General features: G+C 53.2%; 2 protein-coding genes across 4 annotated transcripts; one reads left to right on the forward strand and one right to left on the reverse strand.

Moving 5' to 3' along the window:
* Positions 1-1,841: 1,841 nt before the first annotated feature.
* On the forward strand, positions 1,842-9,974 carry PRRT3 (proline rich transmembrane protein 3). Of its 2 annotated transcripts, XR_003118263.1 has the most exons (5): positions 1,842-1,935; positions 5,303-6,377; positions 6,582-6,737; positions 7,525-9,441; positions 9,805-9,974. XR_003118263.1 is itself a non-coding variant. In XM_025377702.1 (4 exons), the coding sequence occupies exons 2-4, from the start codon at positions 5,360-5,362 to the stop codon at positions 9,297-9,299; spliced, it is 2,949 nt and encodes a 982-aa protein (XP_025233487.1). In that variant the 5' UTR covers positions 1,842-1,935; positions 5,303-5,359; the 3' UTR covers positions 9,300-9,974. The 2 variants fall into 2 exon arrangements, 1 of the variants encoding a protein (XP_025233487.1); XM_025377702.1 differs by having other exon boundaries at positions 7,525-9,974.
* A 135-nt stretch (positions 9,975-10,109) lies between these two features.
* On the reverse strand, positions 10,110-20,384 carry CRELD1 (cysteine rich with EGF like domains 1). Of its 2 annotated transcripts, XM_025377704.1 has the most exons (12): positions 20,295-20,384; positions 19,600-19,792; positions 19,295-19,377; positions 16,642-16,752; positions 16,207-16,298; positions 14,767-14,943; positions 14,587-14,682; positions 12,615-12,698; positions 12,344-12,439; positions 12,010-12,144; positions 11,431-11,624; positions 10,110-11,161 (listed from the first exon to the last, which is right to left on the reverse strand). In XM_025377704.1, the coding sequence occupies exons 2-12, from the start codon at positions 19,771-19,773 to the stop codon at positions 11,135-11,137; spliced, it is 1,269 nt and encodes a 422-aa protein (XP_025233489.1). In that variant the 5' UTR covers positions 19,774-19,792; positions 20,295-20,384; the 3' UTR covers positions 10,110-11,134. The 2 variants fall into 2 exon arrangements, with proteins under 2 accessions (XP_025233489.1, XP_025233490.1); XM_025377705.1 differs by lacking the exon at positions 11,431-11,624.
* Between the last annotated feature and the right edge of the window lie 197 nt (positions 20,385-20,581).

Below are 20,581 nucleotides of genomic sequence, written 5' to 3' on the forward strand. Positions count from 1 at the left end.
AATTTAATATTTTATTTGATACAGGGTCTCTTTTTGTCACCCAGGCTGGAGTGCAGTGGTGCGACCTTGGCTCACTGCAACCTCTGGCTCCTGGACTGAAGTGATCCTCCCACGTAACCCTCCTGAGTAGCCGGGACCCAGGTGCGCACCACCACACTTGGCTAATTTTTTTTTTTTTTGGTAGAGATGGGGTTTTGCCATGTTGCCCAGGCTGGTCTCGAACTCCTGGGTTTAAGCAGTCCTCCAGCCTTGGCCTCCCAACGTGCTGGGAATATAGGCATGAGCCATTACACAGGCCAAATTTTCTTCTTTCTTTCTCTCTCTCTCTTTTTCCCTCCCTTCCTCCCTCCCTTTCTCTCTCTCTCTCTCTTTCTCTTTCTTTTCTTTTTTTTTTTGTGACAGAGTCTTGCTGTATTGCCCAGGCTGGAGTGCAGTGGTCATTGCACTCCAGTGACACAGCTTGTGGTCAATGGACAGAGTGGTCAGTGCACTCCAGTGGCCATAGCTTACTGCAACCTTGACCTCTTGGGCTCAAATGATTCTCCTGCCTCAGCCTCTGGAGTAGGTAGGACTACAGGCATGTACTACAATGCCCAGCTAGTTTATTATTATTATTATTATTATTTTAAATTTTAAAAAGTCTCATCATCTTGCCCATGCTGGTCTTGAACTCCTGGGCTCAAAATGGTCCTCCTGTGTAGGCTTCCCAAAGTGCTGGGATTACAGGTGTGAGCCACTGCACCCAGTCCTGTCTCATTTTTGATAACCACATATATTTCCTGTGTGGATTTCCCTTAAAGAATTGAGCTTAATAGTGGGTGTTTAGTATATCAAGAGGTGTTCAAAGAAACACCAGGAACATTTCGACAGTGTTTACAGCCCCTTATGCAGACCCGTAGATTTTACTACCATGCCTCGGCTAGGCAATTATCTGGTAGGTGCACTAGTTCACGTGCACAATGATGTGTTAAGCATTATGCCTGCTCCATTATTCCTGCTAGCAAAAGGCTAGAAACAACCTGTGTCCAATCACAGGGGACAGGATGAAGAACAATAACTAGCTGACCATATGCTGGAATTCTGAACAGTGGATACAAGAAATGAGATAAATCTATAGATAATTTACATGAAAAATGTGCCAGAATATATTGTAAAGTTAAAAAGGCAAATTACAGAAATGTGTACAGTGGCCGGGCACGGTTGGTCACCTCTGTAATCCCAACAGTTGGGGGGGCTGAGGTGGGCTGATCACCTGAGGTCAGGAGTTCGAGACCATCCTGGCCAACATGGTGAAACCCTGTCTCTACTAAAAATATAAAAATTAGCCCGGCATGGTGTTGCATGCCTATTATCCCAGTTACTAGGGGAGGCTGAGGCAGGAGAATCACTTGAACCTTGGAGGTGGAGGTTGCAGTGAGCCGAGATCACCACGCCACTGCACTCCAGCCTGGGCCACAGAGCAAGACTCTGTCTCAAAAAAAAAAAAACAAATGTACAGTATGACGTCATTTCTATTTAAGATATACATGTAATTGTGCATTGAAAATAATCTGAAGGATACATACCAAGCTGTAGGTAGGATTTACCTAAAAGGGTATAGGGATACAAAGAGGAAGTGAGCTCCCCGTCCCATGAGGTATGCAAGCAGAGGCTAGCTGCCCCGTTTTCAGGGATGCTGCAGAAGGCATTTCCACATTCCTCAGAGATGACCTCGGTTCCACTCAGCCCTGAGAATCCCTGAGCGAGGGGAAGTCAGGGTTGGAAGAAGAGTCCACCCCTAAGGGGAAAGAGTTAAGCAGGGCTGCGCTCCTGTGGGCGGGCTCGCGATCTGCAGCGCCGGGCTCTGTTAGCCGAGTCTGAGCATCTCGGAGGATGCGGCGCGGCGAGCGGCTGCAGGGACGCGCGCAAGGTGAACGCGGGGGCTGCGGCGCGCAGGTGAGGAGCTGGCCCAGGGAGGGGGCGATGGCTGGGCCCCGGCCGGGAGCGTGGCCTGCTGCCCCCGTCGCGGGCGCAGGCGACAAGGCCTGCACGGCGCCCACCCCCATCCAGCACACTGCGGGAAGGCGCGGAGCCAGGGAGAGCGGAGACGGAGGAGGAGAAGGAGGAGGAGGAGAGGTAACCCGAGATGGACCAGCTCCGAGGCTGCCCTGCAGCGGCCTCGCCCTGCCCCCAGGCCGGCCTCTCCCCAGTCCCTGCGACAGAGAGATCCGCCACCCCCACAGCCTCTCCAGCAGTGGGAGCCCAGGGCTGGGCAAGCCCCGGCCTTGTCCGCAGGTGCCCACATCTCTTGGGTTGGCGGTGGTAGGCAGATGGCATGTTTATCTTTGGAGGCCCCATTCAGCCCTCCAAAGGCAAAGCGTTTTGGACCTCATGTGGAGGATGAGCCTCCGAGGGTTTCACAACCCCGATTGTGTCCACTCAGCTGTGTGACCTTGGGGGAGTTGCTCACCCTCTCTGAACCCCCGTTTCTTCTCCTTGTGAAATGGCTAGTCCCACACCTTGTATTGGGAGGGTGGAATGACATGTTGCTAAGCTTAGCACAGGAGCCTAACTGGGGAAGAACTAAACACAGGGGCACTGTTTTTAGCCAGTACCTGTGTTAGGGGCCTCTCAGCACACCCCTACTCTCAACCCTGGAGCTAAGCCCTGTCTCTGGGCCCCCAGCACCTATCCTAGACCAGGAGCAGCCCACGAGGCTCCGTGAATGTTTGAGAAATGAACTAACAAGGCTTTAAGACAGAGTCTAAACTCAAGTTTGGAGGATGGGACTCAGAGGTCTTTGAACCCCTTGAAATTGTCCACAACTTTTGGTGAGCCAGGATCTTTTTGCTGGGAGAGCATCAGGGATTTTCAGTGGCTTCTTAAGGTGTCTGTGAGCCACCACGGGTTAAGAGCCTGGAAGCTTTGGGGACAGCTGCTCCCCAGAGAGGAAAAGAGCAGGGCCTCTGCCCCCAAATACACCCAGGCCTCAACTCTTGCACCCTCCATGCACCCTCTCCTGGTGGTGCCTCCCTGGCCCACCGACAGGCTCTCAGGAACAGGAACTTTTAGGGGATATCCACCTGGGGCCAGGTATATACTGGAGGCTGCAGGTTTGAAATAAGAGATTATTACAGAATCAGACCAGGGTGACAAGTGCCCAGGAAGGTGAGGGAAGGAAGGTGGGAAGAGGAATGTCTAAGCTGAAACAAGTCACCATCCTATCTTACCTGGGTGTTTACACTGGCGTCTCTCTCCCCGTCTTTTTTTTTTTTTGAGATGGAGTCTCGCTCTGTTGCCCAGGTTGGAATGCAGTGGTGCAATCTTGGCTCACTGCAACCTCCATCTCCTGGCTTTCAAGTGATTCTCCTGCCTCAGCCTTCTACGCAGCTTGGATTACAGGCACACACCACCATGCCTGGCTAATTTTTGTATTTTTAGTAGTGATGGGATTTCACCATGTTGGATAGCCTGGTCTCAAACTTCTGACCTCAAGTGATCCGCCCACCTAGGCCTCCCAAAGTGCTGGGATTCCAGGTGTGAGCCACAGCACCTGGCCTCTCTCCGTTTTTTAAAACACGAATAAGGCTTTGTCATCCCCATGCTTTCCATCCCCACTAGCTGCCTGTGACATGTGGAATAAAATTCAGGTGCCGCGTCGTGGCCTACAAGACACCTGTGACCTCACTCCGCCTTCCTGATTTTCATTTCCTGTGCTCCAGCAGCACTTGTGTTCTTTTTTTTTTTTTTTAGACAGAGTCTGACTCTGTCGCCCAGGCTGGAATGCGATGGTGTAATCTCAGCTCACTGCAACCTCTGCCTCCCGGGTTCAAGTGATTCTCCTGCCTCAGCCTCCCAAGTAGCTGGGATTACAGACACCCGCCACCATGCTTGGCTAATTTTTGTATTTTTAGTACAGATGGGGTTTTGCCATGTTGGCCAGGCTGGTCTCAAACTCCTGGCCTCAAACAATGTACCAGCCTCAGCCTCCCAAAGTGCTGGGATTACAGGCCTGAGCCACCGCGCCCGGCCTCCTATTATTTCTTGAACTCACCCAGCTCATTCCTGCCTCAGAGCCTCTGTACTTGCTGTTCCCTCTGCTAAATGCCTTTTCCCCAAATCTTCAAAGAGCTGACTCTTTCTTATTCAGCATTTAGCTTAAATGTCACCTCAGAGAGGACATCCTGGTACCCCCTGTGTAAATGGCCTCTCATCCATCTCTTAGCCCTCTTTTATTTTCTTCATAGCTCATCTTATTTAAAAGTATGTATCATCGTCTCTCCCCTAGAATGCCGTTTGCGAGGGCAGTCTCATCAGTGTTTTTCACTGCTTTATCATCAGGGCCTGGCACATAGTGTGTGTGCAAATTATTTGTTGAAATAGTTAAGGGGAATGGAGAGACAGAAAGCTTTCTGGACAGAGGGAAAAGTAAAAGGGTTCTAATGCATTTCAAGCGTCAGGTATGAACCTCGCCCATATGTGTTTGGTTATTTAAGTCTTATAAGAGCCGCCTCAAGTTAGACAGGCTTATTATCCCCCATTTTACTGATAGGGAAACTACGATGCAGAGAAGTCAAATGACTCCCCCAGGAAATGAAGATGTTGGGATTCAAACTCAGGACCCTCCCCAAAGGCAGGTGCATATTCCTCTCCCTCTCCACCTCTCTCATTTTTGAAGTGGGCTTTAGGAATAACATTTCAGGCTGGGCGCAGTGGCTCATGCCTGTAATCCCAGCACTTTAGGGGGCCAAGATGGGCAGATCACCTGAGGTCAGGAGTTTAAGACTAGCCTGGCCAACATGGTGAAACCCTATCTCTTAAAAATATAAAAATTAGCCAGGTGTGGTGGCACATGTCTGTAACCCCAGCTACTCAGGAGGCTGAGGCAGGAGAATCACTTGAACCCGGGAGGTGGAGGTTGCAGCAGTGAGCCAAGATCACGCCACTGTACTCCAGCCTGAGCATCAGAGTGAGACTATGTCTCAAAAAAAAAAAAAGAACAGGATTTCAGCAAGTGAAGGAGAAGGGAGAGAGCATTTCCGCAGAAGCAAAGGCATGGGAGTCACACAGTCCAGTGGATGTTGGAGGACAGATGAACAGCCTGTGGTGGCCAGGGTCTTGGAAGGCCAGGAGAGGAGCTTATGTTCTTTCCTGAGGGAAATGGGGAGCCACTGAAGGTTTTAAAGCAGGCAAGTGCCACATCCAGCAGTTTTAAAAGCAGAGAAGCTGCTGCTTTGCATTGTTTTTCTTTCCTGCCAGCTCCTTGAGGAAGGCATGGGGGCCCTCAGCCCTCACGTCATTCCCCCTGTTTTTTTTTTTTTAGGCTCATCCAGTGAGGACTGGAAGGTGGGGGCTTTAGGCCCAGGCATCGGAGTAGACCATGGCCTCCAGCCCATGGGGCTGTGTATGTGGCTTTCTGCTGTTGTTGCTGCTGCCACTCCTGGGGACTGGCCCTGCCCTGGGGAGGGGCTTTCCCAGGCCACTTGAAAACTCCAAAACCCCTATGATTCCTGGAGCCCACCCTAAGGGCTCTTTGGGCTCAGAGCCCCACTCCTTTGACATCTTCCTGGACAACCCCAGAGCTGAGAGTCACAGGAATTCTGATGTCCGCCACGCCCCTGCTGACGAGATGCCTGAGAAGCCTGTAGCCTCTCCCCTTGGCCCAGCCCTGTACGGGCCCAAAGCAGCCCAAGGGGCTCAGAGAGAACGACTCCCAGTAACTGATGACCTCCAGATGGCTCGAGGACAAAGCTCCCACGGCTGGACAGGACCTCTGGATTCACAAGAGCTTCTGGAGCAAGAAGCAGTGGCTCCGCACCCAGTGGGCCACCCTCATCTCACTTTCATCCCTACAACTCCCAGACTTCAACTCAGGGTAGCCACAGTTCCTCCCTCCCTGCAGCATGGAGGCCAACAGGGACAGCAGCCACCTAGAGATGAGGGTCTGAAGGCCAAAACCAAGAGCAGGGTCCCACCCACTTCTCCCTCAGACTACCAGGGCCCACCCCACACCCTTGTTCCCCACTCAGGTACTGTCAAGAGGCCAGTCCTGGAAGGACAGGGTGGGTCTGAGGAACACTTCCAGGAGGCAGCTCAAGGCCCCCTCTTCACCCAGCAGGATCCAGCAGCCTCTGATGTTGGCTCAGTTCCCCCAGTTGAGGTGGTGTACTCTCAGGAGCCAGGGGCCCAGCCAGACTTGGCATTGGCCAGAAGCCTTCCTCCTGCTGAGGAGCTGCCGGTTGAGACCCCCAAGAGGGCTGGAGCTGAGGTGTCCTGGGAAGTCAGCTCCTCAAGTCCGCTGCCCAAGCAGGTTGACCTCCCTGACGCTAAGGATTCACCAGGACCCCAGCCCATGGATCCGCCTGCCTCAGAGGCTCCTGACGGGCCGTCCAAGCCAGGTTGGTATCAGTGAGCGTGTTGAGTGATGTTCCGGGGCAGCTGGATGCCTCAATTCTGTTTGACCCTGGGTCCCTCTAGGTCTCATTTTCCTCTCTGTGGCAAATGAAGGTGATTGTGACTCAATCCTGAGGGATTAGGAGCACCATAGGAGGGTCAGGTAACTACTGCTTAGTTATAGTCAGATGACTACTTTGTCATTTCAGAGATAGCAGCAATGAATGGAGCAGACCCCATCTCCCCCCAGCGGGTGAGAGGAGCCGTGGAGGCCCCAGGCACCCCCAAGCCCCTCATCCCTGGTCCCTCAGACCCTGGCCCAGCTGCAAACCGAACAGAGAGCCCCATGGGGGCCCTGCAGCCAGGTGAGGGCATGGCTGGGGTGTGGGGAGAGGGAGTGCTCTGTCTAGTAACTGAGAACCTCTGTTGGGGGTGTGTGAGGGGTGGAGGGCAGGGAATGAATGGAGACAATCACCTGCTTAAAGGAGTTGCCCAGGGCCTCCTTCAAACAGCCTAGGATAATAAATTCATACTCACTGGGAAATCTGGGAGAAGTCATTTGCCCTTTTGGGGCTAGAATGTTCTAATATGTAACATGGATATGTTTTAGAACAACAACAAAAAAAAAAATACAAAAATTAGCTGGGTGTGGTTGTGCATGCCTGTAGTCCCAGCGATTCTGGAGGTTGAGGTGGGAAATCCCTTGACCTGGAGGTCAAGGCTGCAGTGAGCCCTCATTGCACCACTGCACACCAGCCTGGATGACAGAGTGAGAACCTGTCTCAAAAAAAAAAAAAAAAAGAAAGAAAGAAAGAAAGAGAAATTTCAATGCCCAAGCCACGTTCCAAGAAATTCTTATTCCTTGGCCTCCAGACGATTCTATTATGCAGCCCATGTGTTGAACTGCTGGGGTACTACCTCCCTGATAGTACCCTGAAATAAAAACGATAGGGGACATCCATTTAGCACTTACTGGGTGTTGGGCACCATGCTAAACATTCCATCTTCTTCACAACCCAATGAGGCAGATGCTGTTATCTCCATTTTGCAGATTTGCTTGGAAAAGTTAAATGACTTGCCAACCACACTAGAGGGTGATAGAAAATCAAAAGCACTTTTCAAAAGGCGATTTTAATATTGTTATCATTGCAGATGACGCCGAGGAGTGGCCGGGGCGCCCCCAAAGCCATCCCCCAGCACCCCCAGTCCAGGCCCCCTCGACGTCACGCCGGGGCCTCATTCGAGTCACCACACAGCGAGCCCTGGGCCAGCCTCCCCCTCCGGAGCCCTCAGCCAGCTCCATGGCTTCAGCCCCAGCCTCCAGCCCCCCAGCCAATGCCACTGCACCCCCGCTACGCTGGGGCCCCCTGCGGCGGGTCCTGAGCTTCTCCTGGGAGCTGCACGTCTACGGGGTGGGGGTGCTCTTTCTGCTGCCCGCGTTGTTGGCGCTGGCTGCGCTGGCAGCCGCCCCAGCAGGGCCCCGGCTGGCATTGGTGGCCGCGGTGCTGGTGCTCGTGGCTTCAGGGCTGCGATCCGCCTACATGCTTACCGACCCTTATGGCTCGCAGGCGCGGCTGGGCGTTCGCGGGGGCTTGGTGCTGTACAACCTGCCCTTCCCCTTGCTGCTCACGGCGCTGGCGGCCCTGACTCTGCTCGGCCTGGGCGCGGGGCTGCCGCCACCGCTGCAAAACCCACTCCTGCTGGGAGCAGTGGCGTTGGTGCATGGTGTGGGGTTGCTCGCGACAGACCTGCTGTCCACATGGTCTGTGCTCAACCTCCTTATGCAAGGTTTGTCGTGCGCCTGGGGCGCGGCCGTGGCTCTAGGCACGCTCTGCCTGTGCCGTCGCCGCCTGCTGGACGGCCCACGGGGCTGGGATGCCAGCCCGGGCCCTCGGCTGTTGGCCGTGGCGGGCGCGCTGGGGCTGCTGGCCAGCGGCTTGCAGCTGGCGGCTGCGCTCTGGCTGTACCCGGGCCCAGGTCGCGTGGGCCGCTTCTCGTGGGCCTGGTGGGGTGTCCACTTCTGGCTGCGCCTCCTGGAGCTGACATGGGCGCTCGCCCTGGCGCTGGCCGCGGTGGCTGCCGCGAGACCCAGGCCGCCCACGGAGCACGCTTGCTGGGCTAAGCTGATGCGTCTGGCGTGCCCGGGGCCGTCGGGCAAGAGCGAGGTGCCGGAGCGACCCAATAACTGCTATGCGCGGCCCAGCAGCGTTGGTGCAGGCAGCTTGGACATCAGCAAGAGCCTCATCCGCAACCCGGCGGAGAGTGGGCAGCTGGCCACGCCCAGTTCAGGCGCCTGGGGCTCGGCTGCGTCGCTGGGTCGCGGACCCCAGGGTGGCCTAGGACTGTCCCGCAACGGTGTGGGACCGGCGCCATCGCTGAGCGAGCTGGATCTGCGGCCGCCATCGCCCATCAACCTGAGCCGTAGCATCGACGCCGCGCTCTTCCGCGAGCACCTGGTGCGAGACAGTGTGTTCAAGCGCTGCGGCCTCCGCGGCGTGGCCTCCCCGCCGCCTGGAGGCGCTCTGCGGCCGCGTCGGGGCAGCCATCCCAAAGCCGAGCTCGACGACGCTGGCTCCTCGCTCCTCCGCGGCCGCTGCAGGTCGCTCAGCGACGTGCGCGTGCGCGGGCCGGTCCCACAACACGTAGTGGAAGAGCCCGACGGGGCAGCCGCGGTGGCTTCTGGCAGCTCCCTGGACAGCTTCTCCAGGGGCTCACTCAAGATCAGTTGGAACCCCTGGCGCCACGGGCTGTCATCAGTGGACAGTCTGCCCCTAGATGAGTTGCCCAGCACAGTACAGCTACTGCCTGCCCCGACCCCAGCCCCTGACTCTACCGCTGCTCGGCCGGGGAACGGCCAGGGAGAGGTCCAGCCGCGTGGCAAGCCTGGGGAATCCCGCAGCGCTTCCAGTGATACCATCGAGCTTTGAGGAGGGGTCCTGACGCAGGGCTAGGACCCTGGCCGATGCCCACATGGCATGGCAGACTGGGACAATTGAGCCTTTAAAAAATGGGTATCCTGGCCGGGCGCGGTGGCTCACGCCTGTAATCCCAGCACTTTGGGAGGCCAAGGCGGGCGGATCACGAGGTCACGAGTTCGAGCCCAGCCTTTTAGTCTCGAACATAGTGAAACCCTCGTCTCTACTAAAAATACAAAAAAATAGCCAGGTGGCACACGCCTGTAGTCCCAGCTACTCGGGAGGCTGAGGCGGGAGAACTGCTTGAACGGGAAGACGGAGGTTGCAGTGAGCCGAGACCACGCCATTGCACTCCAGCCTGGGTGACAGAGTGAGACTCCGTCTCAAAAAAAAAAAAAAAAAAAAAAAAAAGACATCCCCAGGCCTCCACCTGATGACAGCCCCCGGGGGACAGCCAGGTTTGAACTCACCCCACCCCCATGCCTTGTTTTCTGCTTTTAATATTTCTGGTTTTCAGCCGGTATTTTGCACAGAGGCCGTGTCTTATGCGGAATACAGGGTGGGTATGCATGGATTTGGGCATGAAGAACAGGGAGCAGGTGCCCCAGACTCCCCAACATGGAGTGATGAGCCTCGCTTGTCTAGACTGTCCTCTTTGTGCCAAAGAAATAAACCCTTAGGACTTGGCTTATGCTTCCCACTGGCCATGCCAGGATCCTGTATTCATAGAAGGAAGGAGAGACTGGAGGCCCTGCCTCTCAGTCATTCTAAGTCCTGTGTATTGGACAGAGGGGAGGACTTTGAGGAAAGGTTGCTTGAGGCTTGGAGGCCCTGGTCATAATGGCGACCACACTTACTGAACATCTCTTGTGTACTGTCCAGGTCTTCACATTTATGACCTAATTTAATTCTCATGTTAAGTCTGAGTGGAAAGCATTATGAAGCCCATTTGAGGAAAGAGAAGAGTGAAGTTCAGAGGCAAAAGTCATCTGTCCAGGGTCCTTTGCCAAATGACAGCTGGCATGGAACCATCCTAAGGCTGGTTCCTCTACCCTCCTTCTCCTAACAGCACTTCAGGGGCAACCTTCTCCTCTATCTTTTCTCCACTCACCATCAGGGAAGCCCTCAATTTCCCAGGATTCTAGGAAATTTCCCTAAGGTGGGGGGTGGTGGAACAGGTAGTAAGACTGAAGCCTTTTAACTTTCCAAGACCTTTCTTTATTTCCTGAGATGAATAAATAAATGGCAATGAGGGGTGGGGATGTGGTGAACACAGAACGAGCTGGCAGGAGGGGGCTGGCATGCAGCTGGCAGGAGGGGGCTGTGACGGCCCCACCACTGTGAGGACCCCCTCATCCTGAGCAGGGGCCAAAGCTCACTAGCAGCCACCATTAAGGAAAAACTTCTGAAATTCACACATTGTGAAGCCTGCCAGTCCCCGCCAGGTGAAGAACTCATGGTATCCACCTTCAGGGCTACTTTTTACCCTAGGGGCCTTGTCTGCCCAGACCTGGGTACCTGGGCTGCTCTGTAAGGCAGGTAGGGTTGCTTACCCCACTCTCAAAAATAAACCAAGCTGTCCTGAGTGTCCAGCAGGAGGGCAGCCCAAGCTCTGGGGGCAGCATAGGTGGGAGGAGATCCTACAAGTGGTGGCCAAGATTATCTGCCCTTGATGAAGCCCTCCAGCACACGGTCACTGCGCTCTGACAACCAGTAGCCAGTCATGGCCGCCACAGCCCCGATGAAAATGGCAGTGAACACCAAGTCGCCCTTAGCAGCCAGCGTGGCCAGTGCACAGATGATGACGCCAAAGAACATCTGCTGCAGCACCACCAACTCGTCCTCTGTCATCTCTGAGAAGAAGCCCGCCGACTCTGCAGAGGAGCGAGAGATTTAGCCTGGCACTCGTATCCCTGTTCCTGGCAGTTCTTGGAGCCTCCCTAGAACTCCCATGCACCTGATCATCATGGCCACCAGGCCTGCCCAGCAAGCCAGGCACACAACATTTACTGCTCAAAACCATGCTGCAAGAGGCAGTTACCATCCCTGTCTCACTAAATGGGAAAGTCAGGCTCAGAGAGGTAAAGGGGTTGGACTTGCCAAGGCCATGTGGTAGACAAGTTGGGGGCACAGCACTTATTACATGTATGAGTCTCGTTCCACGGTCAGACTGTCTGGATTGGGATCCCAGCTCTGCAACTTGCTTGCCATATAGCCCCGGGAAAGTAGCTTCATCTCTCTGCATCTTAGTTTTTACATAGTTAGAATGGGGATGAGAACCCGACCTCCAGCGTCGGGCTGTTTCAGGGGTTAAATAAGTTAAGATGAGGAATGCACCTAGAACAGCATCTCACATAGTAATTGCTGGGGAAATGGTCCCAGCCATCACTGTTGTGATTACCCTGCATCTCACCACACCCCCGGCCTAGGACAGCTCTCAGCAGGCCAGGGCAAACACTGGTCCCATTGGATAGATGAGGAAACAGGTTAGGGAGGCAGACTGATTTGATGCCAAGTCTGATTCCCTTTGTACCCTGGAAAGTGTAAGGCTGCTGAGAGCCAACCTGGAGATCAGACGTACAGCCGGGTCTCAGTGCAGCCTCCAGGGGGCTGGGTGGCAGTAGGGGTGGGGCAGGACTCGAGCTGCCACTGCTACCTGGGGAAGGGGCTTGCCTACCCTCTATTTGAATGAGGACCTCCCCTCTCCCACCCCAGGGCTCACCTGGGATCTGCTCCTTCACACAGATGCCTTCCATCTGCTTGTAGCCCTCGGCACAGATGCAGCGATAACCGCCCTCGGTGTTTTCACACTGCTCATTCTCTCCCGGACACACCTCTGTCTCACACTCATCCACGTCTTGGGGGAAGGGAGGGGTCAGAGTCCTGCTAAGGCCCCCCACCCAGCACCCCGACTCCATCTTGTCCATCTCTCAACACTACCCTCTGCCCTTGCACAGGCAACATTCCACCCTTCCTTCCCCATATTCCAGCCCCTTCACCATTCATGCTGGGTGAGGCACTCCCAGGTGCCTGTGTCCCATCAGCAGGAGACTCACCGAGACACTTGGAGCCCACCTGCTGGTAGCCAGGGCTACACTTCTTACAGCGACCTGGCCCTGCCCCCATGCAGCCTAGGCAGGCCTTGGCACAGTCTGGAGAGAGGAGAGAGATGAGGGTGAGATGTGCTCCTAGGCCCAGGAGAGCCATGCTCCAGAAGAGGAGGCCTGGGGGTGCTCTGAAGCCTGAGAAGGGGAAGGTTTGGAGGGACAGGTGTGGAGCAGCTCCTCCTGCCCTCCTCACATCCCCACTGCAGAAGCAGACACTGACCTCGGCACTCATAGGAGCCCTCAGTATTCACGCAGAATTGGTCGGCTCCACAGTTGGCTCCCTCTGTGCCACACTCATCAATGTCTGCAGAGAGGTGAGCAGGGTGAGAATTTCGATCCCTATTTAGTAGGGAAGCTGATGCCAGAGCCACTGGGGAATGGTCTTGCCTGGGATTAAATGGTATGGCAGGGACTGCAAGCTGTCTACCAACACAGAAGCAGACGTGCAGCTGGACTTCAGGATGCCCAGCCAGAGACCACATTTTCCAATCTGTCTTGAAGCTAAGCGTGTCCCTGTGATTGAGTTGTGGCCAACAGGATGTAAACAGGAGTGGTGAGCTCCACTGTTAGCTTGGTCTTAAAACAATGCTTGGACTCCTCAATGTACTTTCTTTCCCTTCTCCCTTCTTGAGTGCTGGGACATGGGACACGGAGATGCCCAGGACTCAGCTTCCACCATGCAGACAATGCCCAAGGGGATGATTGTACAGGAAGTTACAGGAATGATCTGGGTACTGGAACGATTGTGACTAGCAGAGCTCCCCTGCCAGCCTGGACTACTCACTTTGGGACTGTAATATTTGGAAAAAAAATAAACCTCTACCCTCTAGATTCTTTTTTTTTTTTTTTTTTTTTTGAGATGGAGTTTCACTCTTGTCACCCACGCTAGAGTGCAATGGTGTGATCTCAGCTCACTGTAACCTCTGCCTCCTGGGTTCAAGCAATTCTCCTGCCTCTGCCTCCCGAGTAGCTGCAATTACAGGCACCTGCCACCACGGCTGGCTAATTTTTGTATTTTTAGTAGAGACTGGGTTTGCCATGTTGGCCAGGCTGGTCTTGAACTCCTGATCTCAGGTGATCCACCCCCTCTTCGGCCTCCCAAAGTGCTGGGATTAGAGGCGTGAGTGAGCCACCATGCCCGGCCAACCTGTATATTCTTTTTGGTTTTTTTTGTTTTTTTTTGAGGCGGAGTCTCGCTCTGCTGCCCAGGCTGGAGTGCAGTGGCCGGATCTCAGCTCACTGCAAGCTCCGCCTCCCGGGTTCACGCCATTCTCCTGCCTCAGCCTCCCGAGCAGCTGGGACTACAGGCGCCCGCCACCTCACCCGGCTAGTTTTCTGTCTTTTTTATTAGAGACGGGGTTTCACCGTGTCAGCCAGGATGGTCTCGATCTCCTGACCTCGTGATCCGCCCGTCTCGGCCTCCCAAAGTACTGGGATTACAGGCTTGAGCCACCGCGCCCGGCCAACCTGTATATTCTTTAAGCCACAGTCTTTTGAGGATTTTTGTTATAACAGCTTAGCCTCTACTCTAGTCTAAGTGGCTAGGCTGGGACCAAACCAAGTCTTGAACCCAGGTTTCCTGACCCCAAGTTCAGGGTCCTCATTCTCCTGGCCAACTCTTCCTCAATTTTTTTTTTTTTGAGATGGAGTTTTGCTCTGTTGCTCAGGCTGGAGTGCAGTGGTGCGATCTTGGCTCACTGCAAGCTCCGCCTCCTGGGTTTATGCCATTCTTCTGCCTCAGCCTCCTGAGTAGCTAATTTTTTATATTTTCAGTAGAGACGGGGTTTCACTGCGTTAGCCAGGATGGTCTCGATCTCCTGACTTTGTGATCTGCCCTCTTTGGCCTCCCAAAGTGCTGGGATTACAGGTGTGAACCACCGCGCCCAGCCCCTTCCTCAATTTTTAAGACTTGGCCAAAGTAGCACCTCCTCCAAGAAGCCTTTCCTGATTCCCCATCACCACTTCCACTGAACTAGATCAGAGGCATCTCTCACTGTACACAGGGACTATACTACACAGTACCTGTGTACTGGACTGTAAGTATCTGGTTACTTGTCTGCCTTCCCAGCCAGGTTGAGATCTCCATGAAGGTGGGGCCTAGGCTAGTTTAGCTCAGGCTTGTGTTGAGAGAATGAAGGACCAAGCCCAGGCCCCTGCCCATCTTCCCCAGACCTAGCTAGAGCCCCACTTACCTACACACTTGAGGTGGTGCAGGGCCCAGCCCTTCTTGCATTGCAAACAGTTTGATTCCTCAGGTCCTGAGCATCGGGCACAGGGGCCAAAACAAGCTGGGTGGAATGGGGGCAGCATGAGGATGGGCAGGCAGGTACCCCATCTGCCCCTGCCCAGTGCCACACCTTTTGGCTACCTACCCGAACATACCAGATGGCTGGCGTTGCGTTCTGCCTCGAAGTAGCCAAGGCCACACTGGCCACAGGCCTCACCCCCGTAGCCGGCTTGGCAGTCACACTGCCCGCTGCCCCCTCGTGTCCCTTCCCCTTCACACTGCCCGTAGCCACCACAGGGCCTCTCTGTGCCCCCAGGACAGGCTGTGGGAAGACACCAAACCAGGTGAGGTCGTCTATACAACCTTGACATACAAGAGAATATTTTCTGCTCTGCATATCAGTAACATTTTTGGAGAAGACAATTAATTTTAGTGACATAATATTTTGTCATAAAAGTGAAATTTACTTAACCAATTTCCTCTTGTGGAACAATCAGATTTTACAAACCTTTTATTTATTTATTTATTTTTAGTGACAGGGTCTTGCTCTGTTTCCCAGGCAATGACATGATCATAGCTCACTGCAGCCTTGAACTCCTGGGCTCAAGCAATCCTCCCACCTCAGCCTAGGGGGTCTACAGTACAGGCTGCACTACCATGCCCCACCTTTTTTTTTTTTTTTTTTTTTAAAGAGACAGGGTCTTGCTATGTTACCCAGGCTGGTCTCTCAGACTCCCGGCCTCAAGTGATCCTCTGCCTCAGCCTCCCAAAGTGCTGGGTTTACAGGCACGAGCCACTGCAACAAATATTTTCTTTCTTTTTTTTTTTTTTTTGAGACAGAGTCTCGCTCTGTCGCCCAGGCTGGAGTGTAGTGGCGTGATCTTGGCTCACTGTAAGCTCCGCCTCCTGGGTTCATGCCATTCTCCTGCCTAAGCCTCCTGAGTAGCTGGGACTACAGGCGCCTGCCACCACACCCGGCTAATTTTTTGTATTTTTTAGTAGAGACACGGTTTCACCGTGTTAGCCAGGATGGTCTCGATCTCCTGACCTCGTGATCCGCCTGCCTCGGCCTCCCAAAGTGCTGGGATTACAGGCGTGAGCCACTGCGCCCGGCCAATATTTTCTTTTACAAAGACTGAATTTGCCATTTTTGCAGCTACCTCTTTATCTGTAGCTTCAGGAAAGACTGTTCTAAAAGAGGCTGGTAGTAAGTTTGGCTCTTGTGCCAGGACTGTGTGTGAGGATAGATGGTGACCATGGGGGCTCCAGGGCAACACCCGCCCCTCCCCAGGAAGATACCATAGTCCGATCTGGCATGGGAAATGAAGGGGCTGGGGGGTCTATCATTTCTTTAATACATAATGATAACCATACTGCATCTGACTCAGTGTAGCCCCTGTGCTTTCTCCAAGCCTTTCCCCACTGATTTGCCCATCTCCCCAGCCCTGTGAGGCGGGCAAGAACTGAGGTCCAGAGAAGTTATCTGAGTAGCCTGAGTTCACACAGCTAGCTAGGGACAGAGCCAGGACTGGATACCTGGACTTGGCAGTCCCCTCCCATCCCCAAGAGCAACTTAAAAACTCACGAAGGCAGGAGGGCCCAAAGGTGCCTGCGGGGCAGCAGAGCTTCAGGGAATCTGAGCACAGCCACTGGAACAGGTCCGGGGCCTCCTGCTGCCTGAGGCAGGGGCAGGGTGGAGGGAAGTGGGGAGGAGCCGCTGAGATAGTGTCAGAAGTGCTGTTCCCATTCCCCCACGCCTGAATCTGTGATTCAACCCAGCTTGGACATAAGACCCAAAAGGCCATCTGACCAATGCCCTTTCCCCATTTGGCAGAGGGGTAAACTGAGGCTCAAGTGGAGCACAAGTCCCCCTGCAAGTCCTTAGCAGATCTGGGTTTGGAAGGAGCAGAACCAGGACATGGCCCCCAGCATGCACCCCCCTGCTTCTTGGCCAAGTCAAGGCCTTATCACCAGGCCCCACCTGTGACCCACTCCCAGGGAAGGCCCCCTTGCCACTCACTTGTGAAACCACCAGCTTTCCACCAGCTCCTCACTCAGCTCCAGCAGGCGGTGGCACTCGAAGTCCGACTTGCTGCACACGCCCTCCAGCACCTCTACCAGGCGGGTCTCACTGACCGGACAGGGCAGGGCTGGTGGGAAACACGCCCCATCCCGCCCACCACCCTCCTCAGGTCTCTCTCTACCCTTCCTCGTGCCGTGACAATATGAAAGGAAAGGCCATGAGGTACAATAGAAGGGATCATGGTTCTGGGAAGCAGACGGACGTGGGTTCAAATCTAGTGGTAGGACCTTGGGCAAGTCACTTAACTTCTTTGAACCTCTTTGTTTCGTCATCTGTAAAATGGGGACAACAATACCTTCCCTGCAGGTTTGTTGTAACATACATCAGTTCCTGCATCTGAGCAATGGAATATAATACCCTTGCTGGGTAGATATAGCTAAAAATACATCCTATAACAAGTGTTGGCAGGGATGTGGAGAAATTAGAATCCTCCCACACTGCAGATGGGAATAAAAAATGGCATCACCATTGTGGAAAAGCAGTTCCTCAATAAGTTAAACATGGAATTGCCATAGAACCTGCCAATTCCACTACTGGATATAGACCCAAAAGAATGGAAAACAGGTGTTCAAATGAAAACTTGTACACAATGTTCATAGCAGCACTACTCACAACAGCCAAAAGGTAGAAACAATGCAGATGTCCATCAACTGATGCATGGATAAACAAAATGTGGTACAGCCAAACGAGAATATTATTCAGCCATAAAAAGGAATAAGTATTGATATATGCTACAGTATGGGTGAACCTTGAAAACATTATGCTAAGTGAAACTAGCCAGACACAAAAGGCCACATATTTTATGATTCCAATGAAATCAGCAAATCCATAATTTCTGCTTGACTAACACAAATTAGTGATTGCCAAGAGCCAGAGGAAGGGGAGAATGGGGAGTGGCTGTGTAACAGGTATAGGATTTTTTGGGGGGTAATGAAAATGTTCTGGAACTACATAGTGGTGATGGTTGCACAACATTGTAAATGTTATTAAATGTCCTTAATGGGAAATTTTTTATGTGTATTTTACCACAATTTTAAAAATATATATATATATAAATATCTGATGCCTTATATCCTGTATTTAAAGGGTCTTACACAGTGCTTGGCATATAGGAAGTGATTTTAAAAAGCAAGTAACGCAGGAGCCATTACAAAGCTGGAAGTGCCTCTGGGGTTGTCTTAGCCAATGCCCTCATTCCTGAATGAGGAAACTCATGCCCGGCAAAGGAAAAGAGAAAATAACCAATGTTACATAATAACAAACCTTTATTTCTAGTGGGCATCCCAGTTAAGCCCTTTCCACACTCCTATGAAATAGGCAAACCAGGTATTAATATTCCCATTTTACAGGCGAAGAAACTGTGGCTCTGAGAGGTTAAGAACCGACAATCAGGTCTAACTCTGAGCCTTTGCTGACTCCTCTTCCATTTGACTTTGAAAAGCTGGAGGCTCAGGACTCAGGGCTCAGGGCTTGGCTTTCTGTATCCTTCCCATGCCTTTCTTTACATACTGACTATATAATGGCTTTCTGTATTATATATACTGACTATATAATGGCTCTCCTCATAATGACTTTCTTTACATACTGACTATATAATGACGACTCTCAAATTCCTGTTTCCAATTCCTACTCTTTTCTGAATTCCAGATTTGGATGGAGTCTACCTGGATGTCTAATGGACATTTCAGCCCAATACATTCAAAGAACACCACATCCCACCCCTCCCCTAAACCTTCTCAGTTTCCCATCTCACCATCTTAGAAAACAGCTGCACTATTCACCCAGTTGCTCAGGCCCAAAATCTAGTAAGCATCTTTTATTCTACTGTTTCTCTATACCCATAATGAATCTATCACCAGGTCCTATTGTTCTCTCTGCAAAATATACCCAGACTGTGACCCCTTCACCATGTCCTCCACTAGATACTACACTAGCTCGTATTGCCTTCATACCTAGATGATGCACTTGCCTCCCAAACTGGTCTCCCTGCTTCCTCCACCCTTGCCCCTTACAGTCTGTTTGCTACATAGCAGTGTGAGTAATCTTTAAATGTATAAAGAAGACAGTATCACTTTTTCTGCTCGTAACCTTCCAAGAGCTTCCCATTACACTCCAAAAAAAAATCTAAACTCTTTTCTGTAGCCTTTGAGGCCTAAGCCTCCGCCTTCACCGTCTACCACTCTCCCCTTTGCTCACTCCACTCCAGCCACTTCTCGAATACACCAAGCTCAGTCCCATCCTCTGCCCAATTTCCTTCCTGTCACATAGCTCGCTTCTTCACTTCAGGTCTCACTGTTCAAATGCCACATCTTGAACACGCTGCCTCCCACCATCCTGAGTCTACCGTGCTTCACTGTTTGTTCTTTCATCTGACATAATATTATTCACTTATTCATTGCTTGTCTTCTCTACTAGAATGTGAGCTCCAGGAAGGTGGGATTTTGCTTGCCTTGTTTACTGCTATACTATAGATGTTCAGTGCTATTTGTTGAATGAATAAGTGCTCCCCAAGAGTACCTAGCCCTCCACCAGTAGAGCAGAGATTTGGCAGGGAGGGGAATATACACCCATTCCCCCAGCAGCCCCTTACCTGTCTTTGTATTTGGACAACTTCTCTTCCTCCCAGGCAGTGTTTCCACCTCCAAAGTTGTCCCGGATGGTTCTCTCCAGGCCCTGGAAACAGAAAATTAGTAATAGCTAAGTACAGTGCCTGGCACATGCTAGCACTTCACTGTTCTACTGACCAGGAAACTGAGGCACAGAAAGGCAACTTGCCTAGGGCCCTACAACTAGTAAGAGACCAAAATGAAACTTGAATCCACGCAGATTTGCATCCCAGAGTTCCCCACTCTAAATCGCTGTGTTCCCCTCCAACGAGGCTGCTGGTGCACCCACCTTGTTGAAGCTGTCAACCAGTCCCCGGCAGGTATGACACGGATGGGGCTGAGGCGGGGGAGAAGACTGGGGAGGTGGAGAGGGCTGGAGCCAGATGGGGTCTGGGAGGCTGAGGAAGAGGCTCAGGCCCCAGAGCACAGCTGGGACCAGGCCCTTCGGGAGCCATGGGGCCATCTTTACCCAGGCTGGGGACCTGCAGAAAGAGGGCGTGGAGAGGCTTCACTGAAGGAGTCAGGCCCCACGCGAGAAAGAAAAAGGTCTGTTCTGAGGTGCCGTGGCGTTGGGAAGTGCGTTATTACAAGCAAAAGAGGCCAAACTGGGTACTGCAGGGGCTGTGGGGATGAGTGGGGAAAGGCGCATAAGATGCAATTCCAGAAGAGAAATAAGTTATCCCCGTTAGCATGGGGGTGGGGAGAGGAAAGTGGCCTCGCTCCTTGGCAAGGGGGCAGAAGTCAGCCTCTTGTTTGAGGGTCTGATAAAGGCTATTAGGGGCCGGATCCGCAGAATTAGGGAGAAGAGATCAGATTCCAAGTACTGAAGGAGAGGAGGCCAGAGGGGTTGTTTTGGGGGAGGTGTCCGGAACCCCGGGCTTTGGGGGAGGAGCCCGGATCCGGATATGAAGGGAAGGGGTCAGATTCAGGGCCTCGCAGAAGGGCAAAGGCACGGCCCACGAGCCGGCAGAGAAGGATCCAGACCCTCGTAGGCCACGGAGGAGGAAGAACCGACCGCCCCAGCCCACGGGCGCTGTGAGCCGTCTCCTCACCGCGTAGCTGCCACAGCCTGCGTAAAACGCACAACCCCCACCCGCGCTGCAGTCCCGGGGGCGGAGCGTGCCGCCCAGCCAATGGTGACGGGCCATGTGCCATTACGTCACCCCACGCCAGCCAACCACAGGCGGTACCGAGCTGCACCTGTCCGGGCTTTAAAGGGCCGCGGGGCTAGGGGACGACGTTTGCCAGCCCAGCCACGGAGACGCAGACGC

Source organism: Theropithecus gelada, chromosome 2 (genome assembly GCF_003255815.1).
Source record: "Theropithecus gelada isolate Dixy chromosome 2, Tgel_1.0, whole genome shotgun sequence".
Taxonomy (NCBI): Eukaryota; Metazoa; Chordata; class Mammalia; order Primates; family Cercopithecidae; genus Theropithecus; species Theropithecus gelada.

Bases quoted from the DNA above. Each gene is read 5' to 3' on its own strand.
- PRRT3 (XM_025377702.1), top strand. From the start codon at position 5,360: ATGGCCTCCAGCCCATGGGGCTGTGTATGTGGCTTTCTGCTGTTGTTG. The intron at 6,378-6,581 runs GTTGGTATCAGT...TTGTCATTTCAG, and splicing joins TGACGGGCCGTCCAAGCCAG to AGATAGCAGCAATGAATGGA. The intron at 6,738-7,524 runs GTGAGGGCATGG...TTATCATTGCAG, and splicing joins CATGGGGGCCCTGCAGCCAG to ATGACGCCGAGGAGTGGCCG.
- CRELD1 (XM_025377704.1), bottom strand. From the start codon at position 19,773: ATGGCCCCATGGCTCCCGAAGGGCCTGGTCCCAGCTGTGCTCTGGGGC. The intron at 14,944-16,206 runs GTGAGTTTTTAA...GTCTTCCCACAG, and splicing joins CTTTGGGCCCTCCTGCCTTC to CCTGTCCTGGGGGCACAGAG. The intron at 12,699-14,586 runs GTAAGTGGGGCT...ACCTCTCTGCAG, and splicing joins GCACCACCTCAAGTGTGTAG to ACATTGATGAGTGTGGCACA.